The sequence below is a fragment of the Grus americana genome, chromosome 8 (genome assembly GCF_028858705.1).
Source record: "Grus americana isolate bGruAme1 chromosome 8, bGruAme1.mat, whole genome shotgun sequence".
NCBI lineage: Eukaryota > Metazoa > Chordata > Aves > Gruiformes > Gruidae > Grus > Grus americana.
In genome coordinates, this window is record NC_072859.1 from 19,757,416 (window position 1) to 19,770,569 (window position 13,154).

The window sequence follows — 13,154 nt, forward strand, 5'->3', positions numbered from 1 at the left end:
TATCCCATCAAGATATTATGTTTAAAAGAAAAAGTTATGAGGGGTAAGAGGGTTAGACAACAATGGTTAGGTGTTTATGGTGGTATCATGTGAAACCAAGTTTCTTCTGCATTTTAGCAGGTGTTGCAAAGAGGTTTCAGCAGCCTTACAGGGCTGTGCATCCATTATATGGCTTATTTTAGTTATTTCAGCAGAATCTCAGATAATGTGTCCAGAGTCGGATGTGGTTCTTTTAGCTCACCTAGGGAGATGGGGGTACAGGGGGGAGGTGGTGGTAGTGGTATGGAGATAGAAACCATATATCAACTTAATTACAGTATCCTGGATACACTTAAATAAACAGTTAGACCCCTGTTAACTGAAGGGGGAGGAAGGCGGCTCTTCATCTTATAAACGTATTGAGTATTCTTAATTCATCATCAAAATAAATCAATAAAAACTCATGTCTCTTAGGCTAAAAGTAATTAACATTTTAAAATAATCAGTGATTCTGGGAATAGACCTCTAGGCTTCTAAGTAGCTTAATTATGGGCTTCCATGACAGATATTGAGTGAGTAAAAGCTAACAGTGGCAAAATGATCTGTTTAGTTAAAAGCCAGGAAGCTGCAGATAGGATTTCTTAAGGCCTCTGTTTCCTATTGCTTATAACTGAAAAGGTTGTGTTCCACTTCCTCCAAAACCTGGAGAAAATCCTCCATATTGAGGAGGATCAATGAACCATAAAATGGTCACAGCATGACATCCTGGCACAGCATTGATACAAAACCATGCTTTAATATAACTGTAATGAGTGAACCCTGAAGAGTTAACACTGCAGTTCCCCATCATGCATAATTATATCCATGCACTGTGCAGCACAGGCACAGTGTCTCATTTCTTCTCTTAAATGCCTCGTAACCCTGACCCCCAGCCTCCCTCCACCCCTGAGAAAAGACAAGGATAAAACCTGGCAAAATGGCTTGGCTAACTTGGTGGCTGTGCCATAGCAACATGGAAGAGAAAAGCAGGAATGTTCCTACTGCTTTTATAGTCATGAAGTGTCAAATCTTGCTAGAAGAGTAACTGCAGGGCAGACAGAGAAGTTGACCTGTCATTGCTGAGTCTCTCCCCGCTCAAAATTGTGAAAATATTGCTATAATGGTAGGTATACCAACAGTTTCATAGTCTGTCTGGCTGCATCTAGTGGCTACATAGGGCATGGCTTTCTGGCTAATGAATTTGTCTGAAATCAGATTAGTGTCTCTCATAGTGTTTCTCTCAGATTTGGACTCATACAAACACATATGAAGCAGATTTAAGATGATACAGTAAATACAGTTATCTGCAGACTTTCTTTTTTAAAGCTAGATTATTGAAGTCCTGATTTCTTTTAGGGAGAAGTAGGACCAGCTGGACCTCCTGGAGGAGTTGGCCCAAGAGTAAGTATAAGTAATTTTGTTAGAGCAGACTATTTTTCAGCAGAAGTATTGCTTAAAAGGTAAATTTACAGTGCGAAGTGACTGTGTTAAAGTGGCATCTCCTGAATAAATGTCCCTTTCCTCAGCACGTGCTCAAAGCCAAGCTGGGAGGAGAAACGGTTTTCCATACAAAGGATTTGAAAGGAAATCACAGCCATGGTACATAAAACAAAATTTTTGAAAAGGAAAGAGTCAAGACTACTTATGGTACTCCTCTGAGACAGATGAAACCACCATGCACTTCCTAGGGACTGAACCAGCTGATATATCAAAATATTTAAATTGGGGAAGAACCCACCATGAGACTTGGCTTACAGGGAGAAATATGAAGGAAGTGATGCTTTAAGAAATCATTTTCACACTGATCTGGTAGACAGTTGCTGAAAACAGTAAAGCTGGAATGTCACAATGCAGTTTGTGCTGACATGTTTTAAAAGATAAAAGTTTAAAACTAACAACCAGTTTTGCTAGCTGTAAAAATGCACTAGTGTCTAAGATTATTTTAATGGACTTGAAGCTTATTTTTAGAAAAATTCTAACTAGTCTGCACTAGAGACTATGGGAGTGTTGCTAAGTTTATTGAAAGCAATATGATCTTCTGCCTTTACTTGATTTGCTTATGTGTGGTAATAACTGGCTCGGTCTTCGTTTTGGATGACTTCTCATTTCTTGCATGAACTTGTGAAAGTCTTTCCCATTGCTATTCCTATGTCATTTTTCCTGTTCATTAGCTAGTCAAAGCTGGGAATTTGCTTTCTGTTAGAAATAATAGTAAAATGCTTATTTGCCCCATGGATTAGGTGTTTTTTAAAAAAATAACTATTTTTTTAACTGAGGAAAACATGCAAAAAATTGAACAGAATTTCAAAACACTTTGTGACTCAGTTCAATATTCTGTTTAATCTGCCTGAGCTTCAGCCAAGAGCCTCATGGAAATTTTTATTTTGGCTGCATCATACATTGAGTCTCCTCCTTGGGCAGGGTTTCATGGCTGGACAGCATCTCCCATGTTGTGCTGTGGCAATTGGAAAAGAAGATGCTGCAGTGGTGACTCATGAGCAATGAGACACCTACCTTCACATTCTTTGTGTCACCAGGCACAGCCACCATTGGCTGGTGTCAGAATGACCCAAGAGGAAAAATTTCTGTGTAACCTAGCAAACTGAAATATTTTTAATCTATTTTGGGTCAGTTTGACCTAAATTATTTTGGGTTTGATTTCTCTCAATGGGAAATGTGCACACCATTGGCATGTCTTATGGCTCCCTGGTTTCTCTCTCTCACAACAAGCTATTGAGAGAAGAATGTGTGGATCTAAGGTGGGCCCCAGGGTTGCTGTCTCCAGACATTTTTTAGTAGCTTGCTGGCTAACATCCCCTACTGCAATGAGAGGTAAGGGAAATGGGAATTTTGCTTGATGGGGAGCCCTGCCTGTTTTTCCCCCTCATCCCGGGGCCCATCTGCTGTTGCCTGGATTCTATGGCTTCTGTTGGCTCCAGCTGTTTCACAGTTCCAGGCCAATTTGTTTGCACTGCTGACCTTATTTGTAGGCATGATTAATAGGTTAGTCCTCTTTTCAGCCACTGTTCTCCTGATTTTCATAGGGTTTGTCTAGACTAGGTAAAGTATCCTTGCAGGTGATAGTTTGTAAACCTTTGATTATTCTTATGAAACTGTTCCAGTTTTCTCTTGGACAGTAATTGTTGTGGTTTTACCCCAGCTGGCAGCTAAGCTCCACCCAGCCGTTTGCTCGCTCTCCCCCCAGCAGGATGAGGGAGAGTGTTGGAAGAGTGAAAGTGAGAAAACTAGTGGGTTGAGACAAAGGCAGTTTAATAGGTAAAGCAAAAGCTGCATGCGCAAGTAAAGCAAAACAAGGAGTTCATTCACTGCTTCCCATAGACAGGCAGGCGTTCAGCCATCTCCAGGACGGCAGGGGTCCATCATGCAAGACAGTTACTTGGGAAGACAAATGCCATCACTCCAAACGTCCTCCCCCTTCCTCCTTCTTGCCCTAGCTTTACATGCTGAGCATGACATCATATGGTACGGACTATCCCTTTGGTCAGCTGGGGTCAGCTGTCCCGGCTGTGTCCCCTCCCAGCTCCTTGTGCACCCCCAGTCTACTCACTGGTGGGGTGGGGTGAGAAGCAGAAAAGGCCTTGACTCTGTGTAAGCACTGCTTAGCAACATCTCTATATTATCAATGCTGTTTTCAGCACAAATCCAAAACATAGCCCCATACTAGCTACTGTGAAGAGAATTAACTCTATCCCAGCCAAAACCAGCACAGTAATGGAGCAAGTTTCTAGTGTTTCTGGAATTCCTCATCTCTTCTCCTGTGTAGTTTTAAGGTCAAAGCATTCAGCCCCCAGTTCAGGTTTAGGCATGCACCAAGCAGGCAACCATAAATTTTCCCCTCATTTTTCTTCTCCCCCTCCCTCCTTGTTTCTAACATTGCTTTAAAAAATGTGCATGAGACCAAAAACCCCTGAGACCCACCTGGTCAATGCTGCCAGGGAAATAGATCATCCTCTACTGGAACAGAAGGTGAATATGAACCTGCACTTTTGTTCTTGGGTCCCACCTTGGAAAAGAATTCCCCTATGTCTAAAACAACTGGAGCCAAAATTGAGGATGCTTCCCTGCTTACTCAGGATATATGTCAGGTTCCACAGAGCTCAGCCTGCTTGAACGTAGGAAAAGGTTTTTCAGCTGAATCTGATCACATGATTTGATTTGTCATTCATTCCTTTCTAAACCGTCCTACCCATTCTATTCCAAAGTCAAATACTTAGTTTCTTAAATTAATCCTTCTAAATCAAAAAATGCTGATTTTTTTTTTTTTTTAGTATTTCTTTATTTTTCCTGTGAAATACGGTAGATGCCACATTAAAGAAGTGACTCTGTTTATTCAGTTTCCTCCCAATTTACTCTCTTTCTGAAAGGCTATCCGAATACTAACACTGTAACTGTCAGTGTAGCTCAGTGCAAACACTGGTGCATTTTATTATTTTTTTGTATCTTCATTGCTGGAGCAGAAAATGCCTTTAAAAGGGATGAGATTGTTTTAAACCAGAACTTAAAAAGGAATTGCTGTGAATTGATTCCTTTCTGAGATACATGTGTAAAACAAAAGCTAGTATATTTATACAGTCATAAGGTGAGCAATTCTTCCTGAAGAGAGAGGAAACTGCTCTCAAAGCTGCCCCACTCCCCCAGTGCAATATTTTCTGAAGGTGGCGTATGTCTTCCTGTGGGCTGAAGGCATGTGAGGAGCTTGTGGAGGGATGGGAATAGAATGATAGAGAGAGATATGTGTATTAAAATATACACACCTGTATCAACCCATCCCAAGGTGAAAGGAAGCACGGATGGTTGCTGTTTCCTGAAAGGAAAGGGTAGAACTTTCAGCTAATATTTTAAGAAACAGATGTTTTGTTTGGGATTACCCTGCACTGGAAGAGTGACTTTCTCAGGGTTTGCAAGCAGAAAAGCAGCCATCCTTAGTTTAACCTTCTGTCAGTGACGTTTCCTCCACGTGTAATTTACAGTTGTATTGCATTTCTGTTTAAAGTCAAATCTGTCTGTTGCAAAGTGCTTTACCAGTTAAATCTGCTTGTTCCATTTTCTGATCAACTTGCATCTATTGTTCTTTGCAGCTACTACGTAGCTGGGATACTACAGCCAAGAAACCTTTACAAGTTGTAACTCCAGTTCAGTTCTGATAGGACTAAAATTATCAAGGTAGTTAATCATGGTCACTAGTTTTCTTTCAATGGATTTTGTTTAAAATGTTTTCTCTCTTAGAAACACCTTAAGGTTCTTTGCTGAAAAGCAGTTAAACAGCATGTAGTAACCTGCAGATGCCCATCACTTGTTCTTTGCTAAGCCTTGTGGAAAGACATGACTTGCTTTATCCGGGTCTTTCAGAACTTCTCTTCACAGTCTTTTCTCCCTGCATTCCTGGCTATGCCATGTTTTAACCATTGGCAAAAACAAAAGTCTGTTCCTAAACCAGTGATATTTGTTGGAACTTGTAGGGCAAAATGAAATCACTCAGGCAGAGAGAGATAAAAAGGATTAATATGAAGTCATGGAACCTACTAAGACTAATTTTAAGCCTTACAGTTTCTGGGCATCTGAGAAATTCTCTCACACATACATACTGTGCTCTGGAAGATAGGTACAGAGCAGCCAGAGCAAAAGTGCCAAATGGAAACATCCCATCTTTTTTTTTTAAGAAACCTGTTTGTTATCTGTTGCTTTAGTTGCTCTTGTCTCAGGACAATTGATGTGGAAATGAAAGCTCTCATTACAGAGTCCTGTGACTTGCAATTATTCAGCCTGCTGGAATAACAGCTGATCACTTCCTTTTAGCAGAAATCTACATCTTTTTTTATACAGAATCATTAAAATGTTGAATTAATTTTCTTTCTCCAGTTGTCAGGCTTCAGCAATCTCATTAGCAACTTGCTCAAGAGCTAGATCCACTCCATCAGACCTTTACTCTTGGGCTAGGGTCTGCTCCTCCTCCGAGCAGATGGGGAATGTTTGTCTAGGCAGGGCTATGCTGTTCAGATAACCAAATGGTTTGGCCATGTTCTATGTTGTAGGGGAAGTATAGTATAACTGGAAAGAAAAAAAACACCTAAAAGTGAGACAATTAAGTTCTAAATGTCTAATTAACAATTCAGGAGAAAAAGCATTCTGATTTTTATGCCTTTGTGGGCCTGTGTGAGTGACAACAGTGGGAGGGATGTATTCTGTAAAATGCTTCAAAAATCTTGTCACTTCATGGCCTCCTGCTCCAGTTGATGTTGTTGTATTTCTTCCATGTAACAATGTTATTAACAAAGTATTATAGCAGCAAGATCTATTAGCAACAAAATGCTAGTGGAGAGAGATGAGGCTTAAAATAATTGATTCGATGAACAAAGAAGAGAGAATATTTGAGCTGATTTTGTCTGGTTGAGGAAGGACAGTTATCACGCCAGTCCCTGAAGTCTAGACATCAAATTCTGTTAGCGTGAGTCCCTGTTCTGCTGGACTTAGCCAGGACAGATGACCTTGCCTTTTCTTTGTCTCCTTAATAGATTTTTTTTTAAAGTGAAATTGAAATGTGTTTGATTCTTGGATTGTGACTGTTTTTCCTCAGTGTTAACCGCTGTAACTACAAATTCTGCTTCCTGTGCTAGTATTTGCTGTAATAATCAACAGTGTAATTTCAGATGTAGATTTATAAATACACTTGTTTCCAATGTTGACATTAAATATTACTAAACAGTGTGCTTTTGAGTGCACATATTTGATAAATGCAGAAATTGGGATGAAATTGTCTTTTTAAAATAAAATATTTAAAATAGTTTATTCTAATAATTATTTTAGGGAAAGCCGGGACAGAAAGGTTACGTAGGTGATCCTGGACCAGAAGGCTTAAAGGTAAGTGGTGATTTTGTGTATGAAATAAAATGTGTTTGGAGTATCAACTGTGCATAATTACACACTGCTATATACAGTGGTGTGCCAGTGAAAGGATATGAGTGCACATGCTTCCTTATAACATAAACGTATATCATACCGGTGATTCTGCTCTCCTGCAAGATCCCAATTTGGAAAAGAACAAAACTACACAGCTTGAGGAGACAGGGATGCGTGAGCAAAGACAGCACCTGCTAAAATGAGATCTAGCTGCCTGGGGATGTGAAGGTGGCTGGGCCTGAGAGCAACAAGGGACCTGGGGCAATTCCTGTCCTGGCAGCACTGCAGCGTGTGAGGAGGGATGAGATTAAGTACTGCAGTTTGAAAGAGGAGCTTGTGGCAGCAGAATTTCTCAGCGCTAAGTTGCAGTCTGAGTAAACAGTAGCCAAATCCCTGTTTGTCAGGGCACTGAGATTACAGTCGTAGCTAGATAATTAATAGTGTGTATCCAGCTAGCTTCCACTTGTAAAATACTTAGCAAAATGTTCTGGAGTTATGTAATGTGACTTGCAGAGTTAAGGGGAACAGAATTAATTAATCTAATACTTAATGCCAGTTCCAAGCTTTTGGGGAGAGGGCAACAAGCTGAAGTCATTCAAATGTCAGTTTTCCGAACATTTCATAACAAATTCAGGTTATCAGTAATGTGCATGGGTAACACTTTTTAAGCAGTTGTGAAATAATGAAGGTAATTTACTGAAAGGAAGATTTAAATAAACCCAAAATAATTCATTTATAGTATTTGCTGACTTAATGTATTTAGTGTGCCCTTAATACATAGTTTCATTTTTGTGGGCAAGTCCTAAATACATTAGGACAGTGTTTACATCTTTTTTACAAAATCAAAATTAGCCACTGACAAAATTAAATTTTTGCTGGTTGGTTAATTTTAGCTATTAAAGTTTTAATTGGCAGATGTCATTTAGAAAATAAAGAGGCTCCTAGGAAAATAGAGGACTTCAATATACACATATGAAAGAAATTACTTTTCTAATGAACTACATCATCTGGTTTCTACATTTAACAGGGAGAACAAGGAGACCAAGGAAACCTTGGAAAAACTGGTGAAGCAGTAAGCTTGAATTCTCTTTCTGGCTTTATTTTTAATTCTATGTTTATTTGAGACTGAATGAGTAATTTGTTGCAGTAATGTTCTGATGAAGTTTGCCTTTCTTTGAAGCTTTATTATGTTATCTATAGTTTTGTGGTCTTTCAGAATCATACTATTTAAAGAAATTCTTCATTTTAAGTATTTTCCAGAGTTAATTCTGCTTTTTTCCTAATAGGTTGAGTGAACATTACAGGTGGTTGTAGGGATCTTCCAAAGCACGTTCGAGTAAATGAACAAGTGATCCTTTTCCATTGAAATCGTTTGAGAGGCTACATTTAGCCTGAGATGTATTTTACAGACTCGTTCTGTCTGCCCTCCATAAAATCACAGAGCTCAAGGTGACCTTGAGGTGACACGTAGTCCATCCTCTACTGCCTAGGCAGGATCAGTTATCTTTATATCACTCCTGACAAATATTTGGCTGACCAGTTACTAAAAAGCTCCAAGAACAAAGGCTCTATGACCTGCAGGCAGCCCAGGGCTTCTCTGTATTTTTAAAAAGTTCTTCCAATTGTATAGCCTGACTCCCTTCTGCTGGAAACAGCATTTTACAAGTGGTGGTTATTGTGTGCCCCCTTCACTCTTACTTTTCAGGCTCAACAGTCACGATTCACTTAGCCTTTCGTGTTTTCTAGATAATTAAAGTCACGTTCTTACTCTCCTGTAGCCTGTTTCCAATTCATCTAAACATCCATGACTCCAGCTTACTGCCCAAACTGTTCAGACTGCTGAGAGAAAGGAAAAATTCCTACTTACAAGCTGTGTTCTCATAAGAATACATTTTTGCAATAGCATGTTGTTGTTCAATTTGTGATCCACAGTCTCCAATACTTCTTTTTTTAGTCATTATTTTTCCTAGTTCTTTCGTTGTAGGTTTTGGGGTTTTTTTAGTTTATCACTTAAACATACTGCCTTGCAATTCTCTCTGCTTAATTTCATCCCAGGCCCCTTTGTATTTTTAACTTCTGTTTGGGAATTATGAGCAGGTGTGAGCTTGTTGACCAATGCCTGAGTTACCCATATGTTGCATAGAACCTGATTATATTGGTTTTGTTTCTTGAGTTAATGTGTGCTGAGGAGAGATACCATGCACTGGTTTGGGCTCAGTGCTGTACTATTCACTATCCTCATTGTCTGCAAAATACCAAGCAGATGTACCCCAGGCAGCTCATCGAATGTTTGGTTACTGCTGGAATTTTCAGAACTGCTTCTAAGTCAAGTCCAGCTACTCCATGCACTCTGAAGACACTGTGCACCAGGGAGGGGACTGAGAAGTTGGACTTTCATCAGTTAAAAATATTAGGAACTAGTAATTCCGTATAATGGCATAAGTTCCACTTAAAAGTCAGCCAGCGTATCTCTAAATGTAGCGAGTATACTTAACAGCAGCTTGATCCATAGCTTTGTTCAGCAGTTTACACATAGCAAAACCTTCATTTTGTTAGGCTGGGATCAGAGCTGTAAAGCAATAGTTTCCTTTCCTTACGATACTATTTGGAAAATATGGGAGGTTTTTTTATATTGCTGAATGATTAGGGCAAACGTGGGTGTACGGGCACTGGAGAATGGATGTCACGGTAGAGGAGAATCATAACACTATGTTGCTTTTATGGAGAGATGCAGAAATTACTCTGTACAGGGACACAGTAATATAATCTGTCCATACACCCAGTGTTTTTCTGATAACATTACACTTGTGTGGTTTGGGGGTTTTTTTCCAACAGTGTGCAAAATGAAGCTTTTATTACATATAAATTCTGTTTTTCAGCCTGTAACATGTCAGAGAAAATAGATAGCATTTACTCTGTTTTACAGTGCCACGTGCCCCAAAATCCTCAGCAAAAGACAGCTAAGCTCAATCTTAAGTTACTACATTAATAATAGTACCTAAAACAATCACAGAAGCTAGTTAGTTAACCTTAAGTTTCTGGATATGTCATGGGCTTTCTTTTGCTCCTCAGTGAACTTGAATTCAGTGTGCGCATTTTTCCACAAATCAGATATTTTGTATGAACATAATATCATTCACCACTAAATGAGCTCCATTCTAATACAAATGTGATATTCACTAGCTCAAATATGTAGTCAATGACTATATATTGCAGTGATGATTAATAAAATAATCATACTAACTGCTTAACTGTAGTCAGGGACAAGCTGCAAGAATAAAATAACAAATATTCTTTGTGCCAAAAGAGGGGATGTTGCAGCCCCATTACAGTGTTATAAAGAAAGATAATTATGGCCCATCATTAATTACCACTTCCTACACTTGCTGTTTGAGAATTTGCATATGATACAGGATGACATGAGATACGAAGTGGTTTATACGCTATTGATTATTTTTACTTGTGGATTGTAGAATGTCTTCTGCTTTATGTAAATGCATTTTAATCAAATGAGCTTCAAAGGCCCTTGAACCCATTTTATTGCCTTTGTACTACCTGGCAGCAGAGGAATAACACCCACTGCAGGGTCTTTAGGGGGATAATATTTATTGTGGTTAAGGCCAATGGTAAAATACCAAGAGCAGGAGACTGCCTTTCAAACACAGCAGAACTCACAGGAAGACTTTCAACATCTCTTCCCTTACTATATTCACCACTGTAATCTGTAACAGTTAAAGCTTTTCCTAAGTAAATTGAAAAGTACTAGCAGGAAGAGGATGTTTTGTTCTCATATGCAGAAAATGGTTTTATAGATGTGAGCCCTGATGCAAAATATTCACTTCTGTACACTTCAGACACGTTTTTTTTACTACCAGGTTCTGTTTGTAACAAGTAGTTTTTCTTTTCCTTGGTGTGCAGAGAGAATCCAGACTTCCTAATTCACAGATAAATCCACCACTCCCTGCTATTCAGTATTGGCTCTGGTGGCATATATGGTGACTCGAGGGCATCTCTGGAATCAAACATGGCACACACACACACACCAAAAAAGTTTGAAAAACTAAAGACAAACTACAAGAGCAAAGTACACATGCTACTAGCTGCTGTGACAGATTTTGAGATGGAGCCCAAAAGACAATATGGAGTACGGCATCTGTCTTTGTTGATGCCTTGTGAAGTTTGTCGTACCAGATGCTTGGCAATACCAAATACAAAGAGGATTTGTACAAATAGCACTAAACAGTGTGCAATCACTGTACAATTTAATTAAATAGTAAAGGCAAAGAGAAAAAGAAATTACTAAAAAGTTGATAGGAGTTCCAATGTCTTATAAAATTCTGTGTTTATGGTTTCTTCCATCTGCACCACCCCACTCCCCCTTTGGCTTATCTATTGTTTGTTGTTCATTCATGGTCTTTATTGACCGAGTTCTTCAAATTACAGAATATGATCTATGTTTTTAAGCCCGTGGTTGAAATATACAATACTGGGTTTTTTTAGCAATGGGGAATCCATCGCAGTATTCCAGTTCTCCAAAACAAAATCAGTGCATTTCCTGAATAAGCTGTCAAAAGAAGCAATTTCGCAATAATAAATCCTGTAACTGTTGATTTCATAGCAAATTATAACATGAAGCGTATGTATGTGTCTGCTATTGATACCAAAGAGTTGCACTGATATTTTTCTTCTGTTTCTTTCCATTTTCTTACTTTTCCTGGTATCATCCATCTTCTGTCTTTGACTAATACATCTGTCACTGCTGCTTGAGGTTCCAAAATAGTTATTGCTTTTCTGTAGCAGCTTTTCCAAGTCAAGTACTGCTTAATATTTGCTTAGAAAAATACAGATGGCAACTGTGCACAAGCAGGGAAGTTTCAACAGCAGGAGATTGGACCATAATGCTTGGTTATTCAGTCTAGTAAGATGGGATATGTGCTGAAATACAGCTTTGTCAATAGGCTAGAAGCCATATTGTCCAACATTTCTTGGGTCACGTGAAGCTGCTGACTCTTCAGAGCGCATTTTTGCCAAAGTATTTCTGGATGTTTGTTCACTGTGGAAACAGAGTAGTTTAAATTTATAAAATATTCACTGGATAGTATCTGATCTAAGCATACAAAATCCAGTTGCACATGTCAGCAAAGCGAGATTTTCCTCCCCTAAACTAAGGCAATTTTCTCAGTAGCTGAAGTGGTTGTTTCCTTTGGCATGACTTTCAAAAGATTTTGTCTCATCAGCAGTGTAAATTTGCTCTGCCCGCTGTCCCTTACTTCTCACTATCTTAACCAATCCCTCTTCAAGCATCTCAAGCAAATGACATGTCTGTGTTAGTGTCAGAGATGATTTAAGAAAATGATTCATTGCTCAACTTTTATGGCACAAAATTGAACTCATCTGAACTTAAAACAGTTGCTTGTCAGAATTGTGTTACTGTTGGGTAATGCTAGTGTTTACCCAGACAAGGCCATACTGAATAACTAAGTGCAAGTTAATTCCAATTTCTCCTTGCCAGCTCCATTACAGAAATTCAGCCCTTGGCCCATACACTTCTGAATTAGAAATCACTGATGTTTATACACATATTGAGACAGAGGGGTAGAACTGTCAGCTGCAGCATGTACAACTGGTGTCAAAAGGACAAACTAAAATAAGCAAAGTTCTTGAACACAAATCCTAGAAAAATAATCTTCAAAGACCCGGAAAAGTTACATGTCAGCAAGTTTGCCCAGTTGCAAATAGTTTTTCAAACAGCAAAAGAGAAACCAAGCTGAAATGAGAAGTGCTTCCTCCTGAAAAAAAAAAAAAGCTACAAAGAATAGAAAGTTACAATACAGCAAAGAAAAAAAAAAAAGCTGGCAATGGCAGAAAATGGTCATCCTGTGAGAGTCGGTGGGAAGGCAAGAAAACACTGCAGTCAGGCTATGTGCATAGGAGTTGAGTTGCTTTTTAGAAGAATTCCCATAAAGCAATTACCACATCTCCTGCAGAGGTAAAATTTAGCTGGATTAGGCACCAGGGATGCTTAATTCATGGAGAAGGGAAACTGCAATTCCTCTTGCTTGAAGAAAAGATTAAATGGGCTTTAACTGATGTTTTCAGGATGTTCAGTAGAAGGAGTTCTTTGGACTATGATGAAAAGTCTGGGCTCTGGGGATATGCAAACGAGAACTGTAAGCCATAGGCCAAAAGAAAAGTAAATTGAGGAAAACCTTTTTTTT

General features: G+C 39.0%; 1 protein-coding gene across 1 annotated transcript in view; it reads left to right on the forward strand.

The window, feature by feature from the left end:
* Positions 1-13,154, forward strand: part of COL24A1 (collagen type XXIV alpha 1 chain) — a 148,215-nt gene that overhangs the window by 74,327 nt on the left and 60,734 nt on the right. Inside the window, exons 22-24 of the mRNA XM_054833635.1 lie at positions 1,375-1,419; positions 6,844-6,897; positions 7,964-8,008. Of these exons, the coding sequence (XP_054689610.1) occupies positions 1,375-1,419; positions 6,844-6,897; positions 7,964-8,008 (144 nt within the window). The remainder of the gene's footprint in view (positions 1-1,374; positions 1,420-6,843; positions 6,898-7,963; positions 8,009-13,154) is intronic.